Raw genomic sequence first — 21,718 nt, 5'->3', positions numbered from 1 at the left:
TCAACTACTAAATTCATTTACTCAACTCCTAATAAACGAGGGACAGCATAAAATATACTAGCAGATATCCCCAAACTATTTTTCTGTGACTTTGAGGGTGCTTTGTACTTTCATCTGAATGGTAAACTTCAATAAATGGTAACTGTTACTACTGTAGGAGATCAAACCAGTCAATTCTAAAGGAAATCAACCCTGAACATTCATTGGAAGGACTGATGCTGAAGCTGAAGCTCCAACAGTTCGGTCACCTGATGCAAAGAGTTGACTCCTTAGAAAAGACCCTGATGCTGGGAAACACTGAAGGCAGGAGAAGAAGGAAACGACAGAGGATGAGATGGTTGGATGGCATCACTGACTCAATGGACATGAGTTTGGGCAAGATCCGTGAGCTGGTGAAGGACAGGGAGGCCTGATAAGCTGCAGTCCATGGGTTCGCAAAAAGTTGGACACAACTGAGAGACTGAACCACAACAATTACTGCTATTAATAAAACTGTACTAATTTGGCCAGGTATTTTTTATATCCTTCTAGATTACCTTTTAAAAAATACAAAAAAAACCCCCACCATCCCCAGAAGGATCAAGCTCGAGGACAACAGCGGTAGGCCTGGCTTCACTATTACACAGCTAAGGTGCAAGGGTTTCACAAGATATAGTTTAAGTAAAGCAATTCTCTGGACTCTAGAAGGCTGCTTATTTAGCAAGCACATATATCACTGTCAAAACTACTAGAGGTGGATTCCATTACTATTTGTTTTAAACATCAGTAAACTGCAGGCACAGACTTGCCCAAGGTCCCATAACTAGTGAGAGGAGAGTCAAGATAAAACCTAGGTCGCCTGGCTTCACAATCCTCGCTCTGAATAGCTACTGTATGCTACCCTGAATTTCCAGTTTAAGTCCATTTCATCACACTCCTAATCCTCTTCCCTCACTCATCTATATATGGGTCAAATTTACCTGTTCACTCAAGAAATTCAGCAAGAGTGAACACCTACTACATGCTGGGAAATTAGGAGCATAAAGTAGTAAGGCATAGTCCCTATCCCCAAGAGGCTTATAGTCAAGCAAGGGAGAAAAGTATGTAAATGGTCACAATAAAGGATGAGAGTAATGCTAGAGGATTCTATATAACAAAGTATCACGGAAAGACAAAGGAACAATATCTAAATGAAACTGGATACTCAAAATAGGCTTCATAGAAATGACTAAGATCACGATAACAGAAGTGATGACTTCCAATTTAGTCACCTTAAGAATAGGCGTGAGAGGGAGCTGGCAATTAAATAGTCTATCATGCTGGCTTCTTGATCAAAACTCTTCAAAATAAAATATGCTCTGGATCTGCCCTATGAACTGCAGATGAACATCAGGCCATGCACAGCATCATTGACTCGGTGGACATGAGTTTGAGCAAACTCCAGGAGATAGTGAAGGACAGGAAGCCTGGTGTGCTGCAGTCCATAGGGTCGCAAAGACTCAACACCACTTAGTCACTGAACAACAATGCACAGGCCATGGCAGAAGCAGGGAGAGGATAACTAATCTCTGGAGTCGTGGGAATGGAGGGAACGCGCGAAGTTGAGAAAAGGTACATATAAGAGACTAACAGCATCAGACTAGACTGCCTGGGTTCAAATGTGGACTCAGCCACTGTGGAACCTAGGGAAATTAACAATGTCTGTGCCTTCACTTCCTCATCTACAAACGGGAACAATTTTGGTGCCTATCTCATAGGATTGTTGTGAGGACTAAAAGAAACATTGACAGCAGGAGGAAAAGGGGATGACAGAGGATGAGATGGTTGGATGGCATCACTGACTCAATGGACATGGGTTTGGGTGAACTCCAGGAGTTGGTGATAGACAGGGAGGCCTGGCATGCTGCGGTTCGTGGGGTCACAAAGAGTCGGACACGACTGAGCAACTGAACTGAACTGAACTGAACGTGTGTATAGCAGCACCTGGCCCATGGGAAGTACTATACAAATGTTTACTATTATCATTGCTATTATTCCCTGGTCTAAACTGAATCCTCAAAGATGACAAGTTGAACGGCTGGAAGAAAGGGCAAAGAGACAAGGCACTAAAATAACAAACAGAACTTGTAGTTAGCAATGAGAATTACATGGAGTTCAAAGTTGCTGATTAGATTAGCATTTCAGAGAGACTGCTCAGGCAGCTGCATAGAAGATTAACCTGATGGACAAGACACAAGATTAGTTATGAAGCTGTGACTAAAGCTCAGGGAAGAGATGATGAAATCCAAAGTAAGGCAGTGAAAAACGGGCCTATGAATTTAAGAAGTAGTTAAAAATATACATTTAGGAGATAAAATTGGTAGAACTTGGTGACTGAGAGGATATGCAGGGTTAAGGAGAAGGGGAAAGTTTACAGCTTGCATGATAGCACCAACAAATCAAACTGTGAATTCAAAAGTAGGAAGAGCTTAACAGGGAGAAGGGAAACGAGAAACTAAGTTTCAGACACAATTAGCTTGAGATGTCTAGGGATTACCCAGAGATCCATCAGGATGCAAACCTGAGAGCCCAGGAGAAAAGTCTGAGCAAGTCTGGGACAACATACAATGACACACAAAGGACAGACAAACCTGAAGCCTAGGACAAAGATCCGAGCAAATCTGGCAGACACGCTTCCCTGGGGGCCAGAGAGTAAAGAATCTGCCTGCAATGCAGGTGACCTGGGTTCGATCCCCGGGTCAGGAAGATCCCCTGGAGGAGGAAATGGCAACCCACTTCAGTGTACTTACCTGGAGAATCCCATGAACAGAGGAGCCTGGCAGACTCCAGTCTGTGGGGTTGCAAAGAGTCGGACATAACTGAGCGACTAACATTTTTTTTCAACATATAGATGGCAGATGAAGCCACAGACGTGAGCTTACCCAGGGAAAATATGCAAGGAGGAAACGAACAGTAACCTAGGATAAAACCCAACAACAGCAAGACAGTCCTCCTCTCTCTGTATATGCTGGTTCGGCATCTGCAGATTCAACCAACTGTATGTTTAATTTGGTTGGTTGGTTGAATCCACAGACTCAGAATCCAGGATATGCAAGGCAATTTCACTATGTCATTTCATGTGAGGGATGTGAGCCATCTGTGAATTTTGGTATCCTTGGGAATACCCGGGAACCAGGGACGAGGGAATACCTCAGTCCTGGGAACCGATACCCCACAAATACAGAAGGATGACTGACTGTTTTTAAAGGATAAGCCAAGAAAAGGAAACCCCAGAATCTCCAAAAATCAACTCAACCTTTGCATAGATTCTAAAGTTAGGATCAATACTGTGGAAACTCACAAACGTCTAAGTGGTTACAGTCGCCCCTCAGTATTCTTGGGGGATTGTTTACAGGACCGCTGCAGATACTAAAACCTGTGGATGTTCAAGTCCCATTGTTGGCCCTCCCTCCTCCATATCCATGGTTCCACATCCACAAATACAACCAACTGCAGATCCAGTCATACTGTATTTACTGGGGAAAAAAAAAAAAATCCACATGTAAGTGGACCAGTGCTGTTCCAACCCACGTTGTTCAAGGGTCAACTGTACTCCTTCCTTCACTGGTTTTTCCCTCTCCCTGCATTTCCTAGTAAGAAGTTACAATAAGGATTGTGCAGTCCTTGAGAAGAAAGGACTAGAAGTCCTTACTTGACTTCCTGTCACTAATGCCTAATATAAGGCCTTGTATACATATGCTTGTAGAATGAAAGTGGTTGTCATTAAACTGGAAATTTTCCCATTTAACAAGACACAAGGGCTCATGGAATGCCTAGGGTTGCTTACAGCCCAGGCCAGAGTAACAGAGCCTGAAGAAAGCAGCAGCAGAAACAGGGCAGATCTTGTACACTGCTGGTAGGAATACAAAATGGTGTAGCCACCTTTGGAAACAATTTGGCAGTTTCTCAGTTAAAACAGAGTTACCATGCTGCTGCTGCTGCTAAGTCGCTTCAGTCGTGTCTGACTCTGTGCGACCCCAGAGACGGCAGCCCACCAGGCTCCCTTATCCCTGGGGTTCTCCAGGCAAGAACACTGGAGTGGGTTGCCATTTCCTTCTCCAATGCATGAAAGTGAAAGTGAAGTTGCTCAGTCATGTCCGACTCCTAGCGACCCCATGGACTGCAGCCTACCCAATCCACTCCAAGGTAATATACCAATAGAAATGAAAACATATGCTCACACAAAAACTTGTACAGGAATGTTCACAGCAGTATTATTCATAATAGCCCCAAAGTGGAAACAACCCAAATCTCTATCAACTGATGAATGGATAGGCAAAACGTGGTACTTTCGTACAATGGAATATTATTCAGCAATAAAAATAAATGAAGTACTGATATATACTACAATATGGATGAACAATAAAACTATGCTAAATAAAAGAAGCCAGACACAAAAGGCCACATATTGTGTGATTCCATTTCTGTTCAAAAGGTTCAGAATAGGCAAATCCATAGAGACACAAAGTAAATTAATGGTTGCCAGTGGTTGGTGGAGGGAAGAAGGAGTGACTGCTAATGGGTATGGGGTTTCTTTAGGGGTGATAAACTGTTAAAGTGTACACTTTTAAAAGAGTAAACTTTATGATACATGAATTACATCTCAATTTTAAAGGGGTTGGGATAGAAACACAGAAAGGCTAGAATCCATGCTGCCCACCAGAATTTCTTCTAGTTCAGATGATTCCATCACAAACACACCAACAAATCAGTAAATTGAACAGTACTGGAAACAGTAACCATAAAAAATTAAAACAATTTGCAATACAAGTTGATTATATCAATGAGATATCGAATTCCTCCCCCGAAAGTCAGAGATGCCAAGACTTTTCCCCTGGGGAAAGGAGGAGAACTCCCATATACATCGGTGACCTTGTGAGAAGGTAGCCAAGCTACAGTTCTAATTGAGGGAGATTAAAGCCTAGAGCGCTTGTAACTTTGCTGAAGCAAACGAACACCTGCACTGAGCAGCTTCTCCTACTGAAGCACCAGACGTTGCTTTAATCCACCCCAGAGCTGGGTCTGGAAGCCACAAGGTTAATAGGATGCCTTGGTCAGCAACCTACTGAGCTACTGGTCCTTTGCCGGGGTTGTGGCGGGGACTGAATTCTCTCCATTTTGAAATAAACAAAGGGAAGGGGACACAACAAGGATGACAACATCGCATGACAGATGACACAAAGGCTTGGAAAGATTCTGTGTGCTCCCAATTCACCAGACAGTAGCTGAGAAAACTGTGCAATCACAATACCTCTGGACCTCAGTAAGACATTCTCCCATATCTCACAAAGCTACTGTCACAATGCAAGGCCCAACTGTAACACTCAAATACTAGTATTCTCTCCAATTCACCAAAAAAGATAACTAATGGCTAGTACTGTATATTTTGGGGGTCATGTTGGATAATAAGGCTCACGGACCTCTTCTCTATTTGATGCTTGCATGCTAAGTCACTTCAGTCATGTCGGACTCTGCGACCCCGTGGACTGTAGCCCGCCAGGCTCCTTGTGTCCATGGGATTTCTCAGGCAAGGATACTGGAGTGGGTGCCACTTCCTTCTCCAGGGGATCTTCCTGACCCAGGGATGGAACCCACATCTCCTACGTTGGCAGGTGAGTTCTTCACCACTGAGCCACCAGGGAAGCCCAATAACTTCCCAAACTCTTTAATATAACTGAACTTGCTGCCTCTTCTGCCCCATCTTCCATTTATTACCTCTGTTCTTTCTACACTAGCCATACTCAACTGTCAGCATTCTTCCAGCTTTTGAACAGTTTTTTCTCTCCTTTCACCTGCCTTAAATGTCACTTTCTCCTTCACCCTTCAGATCTCAATTTCGACAGCACCTGCCTATTCCGGGAAGGTCTGACCTTATTAAGTCCAGCATTGTACAACTCCCTACTCACCTTCCCTTCATTACTCTAACACAAGCTGTACTTCTCAAACTATGCTGGGCTTCCATTACTGGACTACAATTCCCACCAAGCACTGGGTCTGTGCCTGTAGTCTTCATCGCTCGATTCCCAGACTTAGGACTAGTGCCTAATACATATTTGACAAATGCTGACTGAATAAATGAATGACTACAATTAAGCAGAAAGCTTAACTAACTACATGGAAGATTTCACATATATTTTCTTCATATAACAATATCTTTCAATTTTTTTTTATTTTGAAGAAAATTACAGATACAATCAAATGCAATTTTTCATAATCACTATGGGGGAAAAGGGCTTAAGCACACACACATTTTCTACAACTTAAACAGCTAATACCAAACACAATCAAAAGGAGGAAAACTACCACCTCCTCAGTGGGAACAGTGCTCCTAACAGTTTTGTTTTAGAGCTTAAATCTCCTTAACTGGAAAGAGTGATAAAGGTACATGTAATGCAAATTGCAAACATTACGGTCAAATCATGCACTGGAGTAAAAACAAGTGGATACTTTTTTAACCAGCCCTCTTCTACCCTCCACGCAAAAACAATGTCCACACACTTAAAAGAAACACAGCTTACTCCAAATAGCTGACCAAGTGAAGGTTACTGTGAAATACTTCGAATTCCATAAGCACTCAGGACTGCACAGACTAAGGGAAGAGAATGTTCCAAGCACAGACTAATGATCAGCAGGTACAAACGAAATAAACCTGCATGGTGATTATCTAAGGCAGTCTGAAGACTGAATATGTTTGTTCTGAAGTCATCAACTTGGAGAAGGAAATGGCCACCCCACTCCATTATTCTTGCCTGGAGAATTCCATGGACAGAGGAGCCTAGCTGGCTACAGTCCCTGGGGTCGCAAAGAATCGGACACGACTGAGCAACTAACACTACTACATCAACTAAGCTTCAGCTTCTGAAATACACTAAAAATACTTAACATGTTTTATATCTCAAGTATAAATGACAGAGATTTGTCATTAAAGATAACTACTTTCCTTTGCCTAGTTTAGGATATATAAATCTCTATCACATTTCACACTTTTTATATTTTGGACTTCTTACCAACTACTTCAGTTCTTCTCATGTGTTTGTTCCCTATGCTAATGAGAACACAAGTTATACTAACTCGGAATTTTTATTATCATTTTGGGGATGTGACCACCCTTTTAATTCTGTTCATATTTTAACTCAGCAACTTCAATCCAGCAATCAAAGCTTCATTAGCTTGTAAACAAACTGTTTCTCAGGTAAACTGAATTGCCCCACATCAGGATCTTAAGCAAATAAATAAGTACAAAAAAGGCAGAGATTATAAATTAGGGTAGACAAATCTGTATCTAGCCCCACGCCGGTAAAGAGCATTCTATCAATACAGTGAAATGCTAATCTCCTAATTAACAACCTAATTAGGTAATTATGGCTTTGCAGAGGGAGGCCTAAATGAAATATGACAACATGGTCACCTCTTTCTATGGCACCTGTGGGCCTTTTCAGCTGTCGCTGCAAAGAGTGCAATATCAATCTGAACAGATGACAAAGTGCTGTCATTTTTCATTCTGATAATATACAGAATGCTTTGGACAGAAGCAGTTTACAAAAAGAAACATCTTGCCTAGTATTTTCCCAATTTAAATATGCTAAAATACTTTGTTAAATTTTCTGCATGCTTTTGTATATTATATTTAGGAGAATTACCATGCATATTAAAAAAAACAACAACTAGACATCATGCTTAACTGTACATGCTGAAATTATCGCAATTTCAATGATGAAGTATATAATCAGAAAAGAGTAAAAGGCACAATTCTTCATGACATTTTAATATTCATACATCTTGAATACTGTTATCAGAAAAATTAAAATTCAAACAAACTTTGATCTTTAATTTTTTCCTACAAAATTTTTAAAAGTGAAATAGAAATTCATACTTATAATTTTCCATACCAAAAACGCACTTCCCAAGATACAAATATTCAACTCACAAAAAAAGTTCTATATGCCAACAACCAGCCTTATGGAGACAGGCATGTACCCTCTAGGAAAGACAGCTGCCACATGGCTGCTTGCTGTCCCACTGGCCACTGAAGAGGTGAGGGGAGCACTGGGTCACAGGAACTACCAACACAAATGTGACTCTTCTTTCAGGATAGTTTAGGGCAGAAGAGGAGGCTAGCCTGGCAACTTCAATATCCTTTATGTCAAAATACAGAAACCCAGGGACTTCCCTGGCAGCCCAGTGGTTAAGATTCTGTGCTTCCACTGCAGAGGGCAAGGATTTCATCCTAGTCAGGGAACTAAGACCTTGCATGAAGCAGTGTGGTACAGCCAAAAAAAAAAAAAAAGATGAAACCATATTTTAATCATTAAACAACTGAGGTTAAAACTAACTTATTGAAAATACAATCCATTTATAACTTCACATCACCTGCATTAGGGAAAACTTTCAAAATGATGTGCAAAAGTACTTGTATTTTTCAATTACAAGTTAAACTAAAAGGATTTTTTTTAGTGAAAAACAATTTATGCTTATGAGAGAATAGTCTGGAAAACTGAAAAAGCATAAAGGCCTATAATCTCACCACCTGTTTCTTCTCTTTATATATTTGATATTGAGATCATACTTTACATAGTTTTATATCCTTTCTTCACTTCATATTATATGAGCATATTAATATGTCACTAAAATTATTCTAAAACATCTAAAATGCTTGTACAGTATTTTCAATCATGCTTTTTCCAAAATTTCTCTTATCTTTTTTTTGAATACTACAGTTGTTTCTAATTTTTGCTATTATAAATACTTCCACAGTGAACATCTTTGAACATGAATACTTTTCTACATTTCTGATTATTTCTTTAACAAAGATTCTTAGTAATGGGATTACAAACTCAAAAGGCATATATGACTTTAAAGGCTTGTGATAACACTGCCAAAGCATTTGCCAGAAAAGTTTTACCAATTTTTATTCCCACTGGTAATATGAGTGGTCATCTCACTACCAACCTCTGCCAGCAATGAGTATTATTAGAGTTCTGTTAAATCTTTAAACTTCAAATCTTAAGCGTACACTTGTAACCAAACACTCCCACAATATAATCAACAACAATTTTCTACAGGCAGTAAGTTTAAACTGACTTGATGATCCTCCCAAAACAAGGGCCATTTCCAATATTCAAATCTAGAGCAGCATGGAAGAGCGAAAAAAGCACTGTGGTATTTACAGTTAAAAAAAAAAACAAAACACCAAAGGTTCAAAGCACAGCTTTGCCATTATCAGTAGCTCTCTACCTTTAATCACTTTACTTCTCTAAGCTTCAGTTTCAGCATTTGTAAAATGGGGGCAGGGAATACATAATATACTCCTAGCTCTAACAACTTCAAAAGGCAGTCATGGGCACACTAAAAGGTAATATAAACAACTGGAGGTGTTTATTGTGATTTAACAGATCAATTCATTTAATAGCCTAAAGATAGCATACTGAGACCCTTTTCTCAACAGTGCTTGGTTCATAGGCACGTTAACTCACAAAGCACAACTAGAAATTAACAAGACTAATTTCATGATCCAGACAAGAAAATAAGTCTCATTCCTTTACAACCACTCCATAAAATCATTTCTTGTTACATTGTACTAACCTGAATGGCTTGTGCCCCTGAATGCTAGTACCTGCTGCTGCCACTAAGTCGCTTCAGTCGTGTCCGACTCTGTGTGACCCCGTAGACGGCAGCCCACCAGGCTCCGCCATCCCTGGGATTCTCCAGGCAAGAACACTGGAGTGGGTTGCCATTTCCTTCTCCAATGCATAAAAGTGAAGAGTGAAAGTGAAGTCGCTCAGTTGTGTCCGACTCCTCGCAACCCCATGGACTGCAGCTCACCAGGCTCCTCCGTCCATGGGATTTTCCAGGCAAGAGTACTGGAGTGGGTTGGCATTGCCTTCTCCTATGCCGGCACCTACATCCCTCCAAAAGTATCATGGTAAAGGTACTTACTCCTCATGTGCAACCTCCCACGTACCATGTGAGAGTGGCAGTACTGCCTGGGTCACAGAGCTAATAAACGAAAGAGCCAATATTCGCATCCAGGTGAGTGTGACTCCAAAGCCCCAGCTCACTCTGCTTCAAGTTTCAAGGCTGCATCTCAGTTCCTCTTTGTTAGCCTCCAGTATGTCAGCAACTAAAGCACAGATCAAAAAGTTATCTGTTTTAAAAAGAAAACCATCCCTTCAAACCATTTTCTACCAATTTCTCTGCTGAAACAGTACTTATTTATAATACAGTACCTTAAAATGAGTCCACAGGGAACTAAAATGTGATTTTTTAAGTTTTACACATTTGGTCCATTTTGACAGCATCAATAATAAAAGCATATTCATAAAAGTATACTCAAGTATAGGATATGACTGTAACACTGCATATATTTAGAGGTAAGTGTGACATAATATTCAATTTCTTTCAGAAGCGATTACCATAATTTAATTCCACTAGTTATTCTAATACCTTCTTGCTATTTCCAGAATTTAAGTTTTGTTGTTGAAGTGGCTGCTCCCATTTTTCTCACTTTCAATTACTTAAAACTGTTTTATTCTTTGGGTCCAAATTTTGTGCTTCCTATATTAAATCTATTTCCTCAATATACCTAGGCTGCTGCCAACTAGAGTTAATAAATTTTGAATGACTGCTCAGAATTTTTTTTCATTTTTATATTCTATGTTATTTCCTTATATAATAGAATATGAATGAAAACAAGTATCTAGAAGACAAATATTTCTTCAATTTTCACTTTGTGGAAGCTGGGTATTAAAATAAAAATAAATTAAACTCTTGAGCTGGGAGCTCCCTGACCATATTTCTCTCACTAGGCTGGGTGTCTCTCTGCCTGCTTCCAATTTTGTGTATATAGAGTCAACAAAGCACTCTATGCATGTGGGGAGCGCCTGGCCTGTCAAGGTCCTTTCCCAGAAGTAATGAACAAAGAACAGAGGGAAAAGCTCAACAGTGGCTCCCTACCTGCCAACAAGAGAGAAGCAGCATTTTAGATTTGAACTGTTCTCCACTGGGGTCTGCCAGTAATCAGTTGTGCAGCTTTAAGCATGTCAATTAGAATCAGAAAGCTTAGCATCCTGAAAAGACCTCACCAAGACTTCAATTGAGCTCCCTCATTATTATCCAGATGAGAAAAAAGATACAAGGATTTTTGACTTGACCAAAATCAAAACGCTGGCATACCAGCGTTCAGAATTCAAGTCCCTCTCAGTCAAGTGCACTTCCTACTAAACTGTAAATCACTGGGCACCAATTTCTTCATCTCCAGAGGTTATGATAACCACCCTGCCTTGTTCACTTCATGTACTATGGAGAGGACCAAAAGAGACGGGAGACTTGGTAGCATTTAAAGTGCTAAGGGCACAAAAATACTACAAGATCATCATCTCATCCAAACCCCATCCCTCATTTAGCCTGATTATACAATAAAAGCACTCACCCTGCCACTTTCCCAGGTATCAGTATGACTCCAATACAACACCCCCTCACTCCAGCAATTTACCAGTAGATTTCTGATCAATGATCACAATTGTGTTGGACCTCCTGCTTTGAACAGTGGGTACCAAAATGTCAGTGAGCAGGTAGGTCAGGATTCACAATCAGGCAGCCTAAGACTGTACACAGCCCACAAATGTGTTTTGATCTACATGGTATTTTTTTAACGCAAATTTTTTAAAACTAAATACATTAAAATTCAGACTTCCAGCAGCCCTCTTGAAAACAACTGGAAGATCTAGGGACACTGGGCTCACTTCCTCACACAGTGACAAGCGATTGGAGCTGAGTAGTGACTGCTGCTTTTAGACTGGTCACGTGCCCTCCAGTTCACAAGGTCTGTCCTACTCTTTCTGTTACATCATGGGCATCTGATTTGGAGACTCCTGAGGCAGAGTTCAAAAGAGAACTAAGACTTCCCTGGTGGACCAGTAGTTGAAATCTGCCTGCCAATGCAGGAAACACGGGTTTGATCCCCGGGTTTGATCCCTGGTCAGGGAGATTCCACATACCGCAAAGCTACTAGGCCCGTGAGCCACAACTACTGAGTCCAAGCACTCTGGAGCCCATGTTCTCCCATGTTCTGGAGAAGCCACCACAATGAGAAGCCTGAGCATCACAAGTAGAGAGGAGACCCCCTCATGAAACTGAAGAAAGTCCGTGCAGCAACAAACACCCAGCTCAGCCAAAAATAAATAACAAATAAAAATTTAGAAAAAAAAAAAAGAGAGAACTAAATTAACAAATCCACAGAATCATGCAGATTGAAGAAAATAAGGTACACAAAAACATCTAACAATGACTATAAGCACTCAGTTATTTTAAATTTAACACAAGCTGAAATGTGCTATCTTTGAGGTCAAAACTTCTGAAAAACTTCAAACTCACAGAAAACACAAGGTCAAGTTAAAACTCAACATTCAAAAAACTAAGATCATGGCATCTAGTCCCATCACTTCATGGCAAATAGATGGGGAAAAAATGGGAACAGTGACAGACTTCTATCTTCTTGGGCTCTAAAATCACTGTGAATAGTGACTGCAACCATGAAATTAAAAGGCGCTTGCTCCTTAGAAGGAAAGTTATGACAAACCTAGATAGCGTATTAAAAAGTAGAGACGTCATTTTGCCGACAAGGGTTCATATAGTCAAAGCTATGATTTTTCCAGTAGTCAAGTGCGGATGTGAGAAGGGACCATAAAGAAGGCTGAGTGCCAAAGAACTGATGCTTTTGAACTGTGGTGCTGGAGAAGACTCTTGTGAGTCCCTTGAACTGCAAGAAAATCAAATCAGTCAATCCTAAAGGAAATCATCTCTGAATATTTATTGGAAGGACTGATGCAGAAGTTCCAATACTTTGGCCACCTGATGCAAAGAGCTGACTCATTGGAAAAGACCCTGAAGCTGGGAAAGATTGAGCACAGGAGGAGAAGGGGGTGACAGAGGATGACATGGTTGGATGGCATCATTAACTCCATGGACATGAGTTTGAGCAAACTCCAAAAGATAGTAAAGGACAGGAAAGCCTGATGTGCTGCCATTCATGGGGTCACAAAGAGTCAGACACGACTGAGTGACTGAACAACAACAATCTGAGTAACAGATTTACAGCTAATTCTCTCAGATGAAGCACATACAATCCACTGAACTGCAACAGTTTCTAAAGTCTTCAGTTATGAGTCAACAAGCAAAATAGACATCCCACTTAAATATATATACCAAACATGACAGATAAGGTAATGAGCTCCTTGAGTTGTAGCAATCGTGTTCATTTCCCATTATTCCTACTGCCCAGCGCAGTGACAAGCACACTGAAGCTAGGGCTCAAGGGCTGACTCTTCTTTGAAGCCATGCACATCATAAAGAAGAAAGAATGTGACATAGTTCTAAAAAGGAGAGTTACCAAAGTCTAGCAGATAATCCCCTCTACTCTCACCTCCATCAACTCCATAAACTAAAGGAATTCATTTAACCTCTCTGTGCTCTAGTTTCCTCATCTGTAACATCAAAATACTTATAATACATCCTGTAGAGGAATAAATGAGTTAATGCATTTAACATAATGCTGGTACACAGTTAAGTGCTCCCGAGCTACCATTACCAGTGCTTCTTCCTCTGTGCTCCACAGTACCTTGTGGGGATTGCTATCTTAGTACCTACAATGCTTTACTACAATTCACCTGCGCGCGTGCACACGACACACACACACACCCCTCCCCCATGGGAAAGGAAACACCCTCAGGGTGGGGACCTGGTTATATTCCTTTTTGGTCTCTGGGTCTAACATTTTCCCTGGCACTGCTGAATAAATCATAGATATTCAAGGTATTTATTAACAAGAAAGGTTATGAGCAGAAACTGGAACTGACCTCTCTTGCTTGACATACAAGCCCTGACTCTGACCCTGTACTGGCCCTCCAACTTTACTGCCCAGTATTCCCCAGTGGCTCAGACAGTAAAGAATCCACCTGCTAATGCAGGAGACCCATGTTGGATCCCTGGGTCGGGCATATGCCCTGGAGAAGGGAAAGGCAACCCACTCCAGTATTCTTGCTGGAGAATTCCATGGACAGAGAAGCCTGGTGGACTACAGTCCATGGGGTCACAGAGAGTCATACACAACTGAGGGACTAACACCCCCCCCCCCCCACTCAAGGAAGCAACGGCTTGCTTTATTCAGGCTGGTCTACTCACTACGCTAAAACCATGCCTCAGGCACTGCACCTTTACATCTTAACAGCTACCATCTTAGGGAACCTTGCCACATCCAGGCAGTTTATCCGTATCAGCTCACATTACTCCGTGAAGTCTGTATCAGTCTCTATCCCAAACTATACTTGAAAGAAATAATGCTAAGAATTAAGAAACTTGCCAAAGGTCACATAGCTATTAAGAGGAGGGACCAAGAATTGAAGTCAGAGTCCATGGCTATTCTCTACAGAATGTCTGGTCCACTGATATTCAAAGCTGAGCTGACCCACATACTACCATCTTGCCTTGGAAGATTACGGTCTTCACTACATTTAAAGAACTATCTGCACCATTCATTTTGACACATATTTTCTTCTCTGAATAGTTGCTTCAGTATGTATTTGCATACAGAGAGCTATGGTGTGAGAAAAGAAAAAACACATAAAAGGCACAGATATAGGCAAAAGACACACGTGGGTTTGGATCCTCGTTCCGTCTCATACCAGGTGTGTAATTTATCCTGAGCCCTCCTAATCAGTGAATTGAAGTTAAAATAATTAAAAAAGAGAAACCTAACTTAATTTCTCCAATATAATAAATAATAAAGCTCAGTTTACCCCACATTGTGAAGCCTTATCAGGTCATCACACATGCCTCAAAAGTGGATGACCTCTTCCCCTCCTGTACCACCATTGAATCACCGAAAGGACTCCAACCCAGTGTACATACCACTCTGTCAGAATTATTTCCTTATCTTTTTCACTAAACTGAGCAGGCAAGAACCGAGTCTTGTTTATCCCTATACTGTCTAGCATGGTACCTGGCATATGTTGTTGTTTTTCAGTCACCCAGTTGTGTCTGACTCTTTGCGACCCTAAGAACTGCAGCATGCCAGGCCTCTCAGTCCCTCACAATCACCCACAGTTTGCCCAAGTTCATGTCCACTGCATCAGTGATGCCATCCAAGCCATCTCATCCTCCTCTGACATTCTCTTCTTCTGCCCTCAATCTTTCCCAGCATCAGGGACTTTTGCAATGAGTCAGCTGTTCACATCAGATGACCTCGAATATATCCATACTCAATAATGTTTGCTAAGGGAATCAACTGGGTTGGCCCAAAAGTTCGTTCAGGTTTTTCTGGAAGATGGTACGAAAACCCAAACAAACTTTGTGGCCAAACCCATAGTATAATGAGCATTTAAAGGATTCTAGAAAAGAAACCATTTCTAGCTGAGGTTGTCCTGAATTGGTTGAGGCAAGGCCAATTTCAGGTGGGCCCTGGGTAACACCAACAGATGGAAACAGAAAAGGAGAAATCTAGGCAGAAAGTGCTAACAACAAAAGAAAGGACAAAGTCCACTCCAGGTCCTACTTATCTAGAGTAAAGAATCAGAGTAAGAGGCCTTTTGAAGCTTAGCTGGAAAGTTAGCCAGGAGCCAGATCAGAAACCAGACCAGGAATCTGAGTACCCTCCAGCATCACAGTAGATGAAAGTAAATATGAGCATAAATCTGAATGGGAAAGGAGCCACCAGCAAGTCTCACAGGCCCCAACAAGCCTACAAGTGTGTAAATTGAACAAGATGAAAACAAGTATCGACCCTTCATCAACAACCCTTCCAGCATTTTCTGAGCATCTTGTGTGAACTCACAGAATATGAAGAATAGAACATGGTACCTCCTTTCCCTGCCGCTTTAAATTAGGAATCCACCCCTTCTGCTTGTCAAAACAGAGTAAGAATGTTGACATGACTTTAACTGATGTGTGTAAACACCTGTCTCCATTTGACTGTTCACACCTGGGGAAGTTTTGAACTTTGCTGCTTTTGGTTTACAACAACATGCTTTTGCACAGTGCCAAGGATTGTGATAAGGCTTCAAAAATCATTTCATTCAGAATGAAAATTGTGCCAATCTCTGAGTCAACTTTTGGGTCTCTGGTTAAAGTAATGCTTCTGTTTAAACTACAGTGATATTTTCTTTTCCAGCCTTCAACAGATCTAGAAGACTCTATGCCACTCCCATAAACAAAAGGCTGAATCGAAGTTCCAGCAGCACTCTGCCTATAAAAAAAACAGTTCTGCAAGGCCGTTTTACTCCTTTGGGGCAATGGAGATAAGGGGCGTTAGACAGGGAATGCACAAGCAATGCTTTTAAAAACCTGATTTTCATGTTATGAAGATTAAGACACCGAGTAGAACCAGAAACTGTTAGTCAACAGTACCCTCCCCAAACCCCAATACTACCGAGTCCACTAGCTTCTCCTCCCCCAAATCACACGCCCAAGCTGTCAGATTCATAACAGCCTTCAGTTCTGGAAAGGGCCAGGAAACGGATGCTCACTGGATACTGGGGCAAGGGCCAGACAGGCTGTCCGCCGGGAGGCGGCGAGCGCGGAGGAGTGAGGAGGGAAGCCAGGCTCCTTCGGTGGGCTGGCGGGGGTGTGAGCGATGGAGCTAGCGGCTGGGGCAACCTTTACCTGAAGCTGCTGCCACACTACGGGCCGGGATGGCCCTGGGACACGTTCCTGGGGGGAGGGCCCGGCTCCCCCGCGCCCCCCGGTCCCTGCCCCAGCTCCGCACTCTCGGAATCCTCAAGGACTGGCGCTCCTCCCGGCCGGCTCAGCAGCCGCTTTCCGGGCTCGCCCTCATACCCCCGCCGCTCGCTACCGCTGGCCGGCCGAGCAGCAGCCCTGTTGCCCCGAGCCGCGCCACGACCCGGAACCGCACCCCGCGCACCGGAAGTCCCCGACCGGGAAGCAGCCGTTGGCTGGGGACGTAGTGCGCAAGCCCCAGAGCCGAGAGCGGGCTGGGAAGCCCTCCCGGGAGGCGGGGCCGAACGGGACGCCGTGCGCACGCGCACCACTTCCCCGCCCCCAGGCAAGGCCTGGGTCAGAGATCAGCTGGCTTACTGGCAAAACACGGAGACTTCTAGGGTTGCGTTGTTTGGAAATCCACGTCGGCCTTCTCCGTCGAATCTCCTCCTCTTTCTCCACGTCCACGGAGAAAAGCCCTCAATTCTTCCAGAAATGAGCGATGAGGAGCTTAGTCTCTTGAATCAGGAAGAGCTGGTTCAAACGCCCGCTCTAACCTGCTGTGTATCCTAGGACAAAACACTCCCTTCTCTGACCCATCCATCGAGTAGTTCCAAATTTAGAGTACCGCTGTGAGAATCGAGTGGGATGATGCTCTAAAAACACTCGGCACTGTACCCGACACTTAATAAACTTAGTAAATGTTAGTCATTATTCTTATTTTCTGTAAAATGAAGGTAATTATCATCCCAGGAATTCAGGGAGTTCCATGAGATGTGTGGACCCGCCCCAAACAGGAACTCATTATTCCCCGTCTTTCTGTCTTCAGGGAATCAGTGGGGACGCTACTACTAAGGGGAAAGCAGTGCAATGATATGATACCTCTCCTATCTGAGAGATGATCTGGAAAGTCTCCCTTAAAATGCACCTTAGCAAAAGAAAGAAAAAAACAAGTCTGAATTTCACCTCGTCAGGGACCTTAGCGGGCATGCATGCATGCTCAGTAATGTCAGACTCTGTGATCCCAAGGACTGCAGCCCGATCGGCTCCTCTGTCCATGGGATTTTCCAGGCAAGGGTACTGTGCTGCTGCTGCTGCTAAGTCACTTCAGTCGTGTCCGACTCTGTGTGACCCCATAGAAGGCAGCCCACCAGGCTACCCCATCCCTGGGATTCTCCAGGCAAGAACACTGGAGTGGGTTGCCATTTCCCTGTCCAATGCATGAAAGTGAAAAGTGAAAGGGAAGTAGCTCAGTCTCTGTCCATGGGATTTTCCAGGCAAGGGTACTGTATTGGGTTGCTAATTCCTCCTCCAGGGGATCTTCCCAACCCAGAGATCCAACATGCTTCTCCTGCACTGGCAGGCAGATTCTTTACTACTCCCACCTGTTGCTGCTGCTGCTGCTATGTCACTTCAGTCGTGTCCGACTCTTTGCGACCCATAGACGGCAGCTCACCAGGCTCCCCGGTCCCTGGGATTCTCCAGGTAAGAATACTGGAGTGGGTTGCCATTTCCTTGTCCAATGCATGAAAGTGAAAAGTGAAAGTGAAGTCGTGTGCGACTCTTAGTGAACCCATGGACTGCAGCCTACTAGGCTCCTCAGTCCATGGGATTTTCCAGGCGAGAGTACTGGAGTGGGTTGCCAGTGCCTTCTCCCAAAAAGTGAGCAGTTGGGTTAATTCCAGGAAGACCTTTGGCCAGACAGGTGTGATGGGGTCAAGGAGTTTAAGATCTTAGCTTTTAAGAATGCTTAAAATGAAAGGCACAGAACTATAGAGGACAGTATGGAGGTTTCTGAAAAAACTAAAAATAGAGCTGCCATATGATCCTGCAATCCCACTCCTGAGCATGTATCTGGAGAAAAACATGATCTGAAAGGACACATGCACCCCTGCATTCATTGCAGCACTATTTACAGTAGCCAAGACACGGAAGCAACTTAAATGTCCATCAACAGAGGAATGGATAAAGAAGATGTGGTACAAATATACAATGGAATATTACTCAGTCATTAAAAAGAATGAAATGCCATTTGCAGTAACATGGATGGACCTAGAGATTGTCATACTGAGTGAAGTAAGTCAGACAGAGAAGGAGAAATATCAGATGACATCCCTTATATGTGGAATCTAAAAAAAAAAATGATGCAAATGAACTTACAAAACAGACTCATAGACTTAGGAAGGAATCTATAGACTGGAGGGAAGGATGGGGCAGGAAGGAATAGATAGTTTGGGATGGACAAATACACACTGCTAACAAGGCCCCACTGTACAGCACGTGGAACTCTGCTCAATGTCATGTGGAAGCCTGGATGGGAGGGGAGTTTTGGGGGAGAATGGATACATGTGTATGTATGGCTGAGTCCCTTCACTGTTTACCTGAAACTATCACAATATTGTTAATTGGCTATAACCCAATAGGAAGTTAAAAGTTTAAATTTTTTTAAAAAGTCACAGAATGGATGCTCAAGAGGTACATGAGAGAATTCTAGAAAGGCTCATGTCACTGGCCTGAAGGTCTCAGAACAGGAGTAATAGCAATCACTGATGGTTCCAGGCAGAAAGATGGAGGCTATCCTAAGAGATGGATGTCCTGAATAACTTCAGATGAAGTGCTATCTGAGAATGGGTTCCTGGCTCAAGTGCAATGGAGGAAAAAGTTGCTGAAGATCAGACAGTCAAGGAACTGAGATGCCATGAGACTTCAAAAGACCTCAGGATGAGGGATGGACATAGGGTGAAAAGGAAACCAGGGTGTTTCCCAAGCCATTCTACAACTGAGGAAGGTAGTTAGATGAGGAGGAGGGCCAACTACATGGATTAGCCTTCAAGGAGTGGGAATTGTATCAGAGAGTGGAAGTGGCTTTAAAATGCAGTGCTTACATTGACCTATCTCTTGATCTAAAACCAATACAATATTGTAATTAGCCTCTAATTAAAATAAATAAATTTAATTTAAAAAAATTAAAAAATAAAATGTACAAATACAAAAAAAAAAAAAGGTGCATAGGAGTACGACTGTGACAACTGACACACACAAATTTTATTCTTAAAACATACTGATGGTGCTGGGCTAGGGGTTGGTTGGGACTTCAGTAGACCTGAGGGCACAGGGACCAATATCTCAGCATACCTGTAACAATCAGGTTTTCCAAACTTCAGCTCCAGCTTGGAAAGGAGGCCACGGGAAGGGACGACGGTTCCTTTTCTTCTGGTCCTCAGGACTAGAATAGGGGCAGTGGACAGAGGTTTGAAGTCACTTACTAGCTGTGTGACCTTCAATAAGTGATTTGCTTTCTGTGTATCTATTTGCTCATCTAGGTTTATTGTGAGCATCCATTGAGCTAATGCAAAGAGCATGCTTAGAACAGTGCCTGGTACACAGGGAGTGTTCTGTAAACACCTGTTCCTATTGCCCGAGGCACTGAGATGGGCAGCAAGAATCAGGAACTTTTATACATTTGCTTTCCTCAAACACAATTGCTGGAGCAATTCCTGCTCAACCTCAATTGCCTTTTCTATCTCCACTCAGCGAACACCTACTCTCTCTTTCTCTCCCAACCTTTTTTGTAAGTGGCTTAAAACAACAACCATTTTTATAAATCTGATTCTTTTTAATGAAGGATAATTGTTTTATAGAATTTTGAACAACCATTTATTATTTCTCAAGATACTGTGGCTTGGTGGGTGGTTCTTCTGCCAGTCTCCCTGGCTCCCTCATGTATTTTCAGTCAGATGAAGTTAAAATTGTTGGAAGATCACAGATGGCAAGAAGTGTTGGTCAGGGACCTTGGTTTTCTCCTTGTGGCTGCTCTAGTGGCTATTTTCAGTTCAGTTCAGTTTCGTTGCTCAGTTCTGTCCGACTCTTTGCAATCCCATGGACTGTAGCACGCCAGGCCTCCCTGTCCATTACCAACTCCCGGAGTCAACCCAAACTCATGTCCATTGAGTTGGTGATGCCATCCAGCCATCTCATCCTCTGTCGTCCCCTTCTCCTCCTGCCCTCAATCTTTCCCAGCATCAGGGTCTTTTCAAATGAGTCAGCTGTTCACATCAGGTAGCCAAAGTATTCGAGTATCAACTTCAACATCATTCCTTCCAATGAACATTCAGGACTGATCTCCTTTAGGATGGGCTGGTTGAATCTCCTTGCAGTCCAAGGGACTCTCAAGAATCTTCTCCAACACCACAGTTCAAAAGCACCAATTCTTCAGCACTTAGGTTTCTTTAAAGTCCAACTCTCATATCCATACATGACTACTGGAAAAACCATCGCCTTGACTAGACGGACCTTTGTTGGCAAAGTATGTCTGTGCTTTTTAATATGCTGTCTAAGAGTCTTTTAATTTCATTGCTTCAGTCACCATCTGCAGTGATTTTGAGCACCAGAAAAATAAAGTCAGCCACTGTTGCCACAGTTGCCAGTTTCCCCATCTATTTGCCATGAAGTGATGGGACCAGATGCCATGATCTTCGTTTTCTGAATGTTGACCTTTAAGCCAACTGTTTCACTCTCCTCTTTCACTTTCATCAAGAGGCTTTTTAGTTCCTCTTCACTTTCTGCTGTAAGTATGGTGTCCCCTGCATATCTGAGGTTATTGATATTTCTCCCGGCAATCTTGATTCCAGCTTGTGCTTCCTCCAGCCCAGCGTTTCTCATGATGTACTCTGCATATAAGTTAAATACGCAGGGTGAAAATATACAGCCTTGACATACTCCTTTTCCTATTTGGAACCAGTCTGTTGTTCCATGTCCAGTTCTAACTGTTGCTTCCTGACCTGCATTCAGATTTCTCAAGAAGCAGGTCAAGTGGTCTGGTATTCCCATCTCTTTCAGAATTTTCCAGTTTGTTGTGATCCACACAGTCAAAGGCTTTGGCATAGTCAATAAGGCAGAAGTAGATGTTTTTCTGGAACTCTCTTGCTTTTTCCAGGATCCAGCGGATGTTGGCAATTTGATCTCTAGTTCCTCTGCCTTTTCTAAAACCAGC

The 21,718-nt window shown here is 42.6% G+C and overlaps 1 protein-coding gene across 43 annotated transcripts in view; it reads right to left on the bottom strand.

Moving 5' to 3' along the window:
• Nucleotides 1–17,025, bottom strand: part of MAPKAP1 (MAPK associated protein 1) — a 233,864-nt gene extending 216,839 nt beyond the window's left edge. For 20 of the 43 annotated variants that reach the window (XM_086325163.1, XM_086325180.1, XM_086325198.1 and 17 more), the window contains exon 1: nucleotides 16,672–16,917. Coding sequence is in view for 1 of the 43 variants with exons in the window: in XM_086325192.1 (XP_086181318.1) it covers nucleotides 16,439–16,492 (54 nt within the window). In the remaining 42 variants the exon portion in view is untranslated. The other 23 variants (XM_086325165.1, XM_086325183.1, XM_086325174.1 and 20 more) reach the window with 10 other exon arrangements.
• Between the last annotated feature and the right edge of the window lie 4,693 nt (nucleotides 17,026–21,718).

Source organism: Bos grunniens, chromosome 11 (genome assembly GCF_055505025.1).
Source record: "Bos grunniens cultivar Pamir isolate PY7600 chromosome 11, Bosgru_T2T1.0, whole genome shotgun sequence".
Lineage (NCBI taxonomy): Eukaryota > Metazoa > Chordata > Mammalia > Artiodactyla > Bovidae > Bos > Bos grunniens.
Note: the sequence above shows the minus strand (reverse complement) of the source record. Positions and strands in the feature narration are given on the sequence as shown.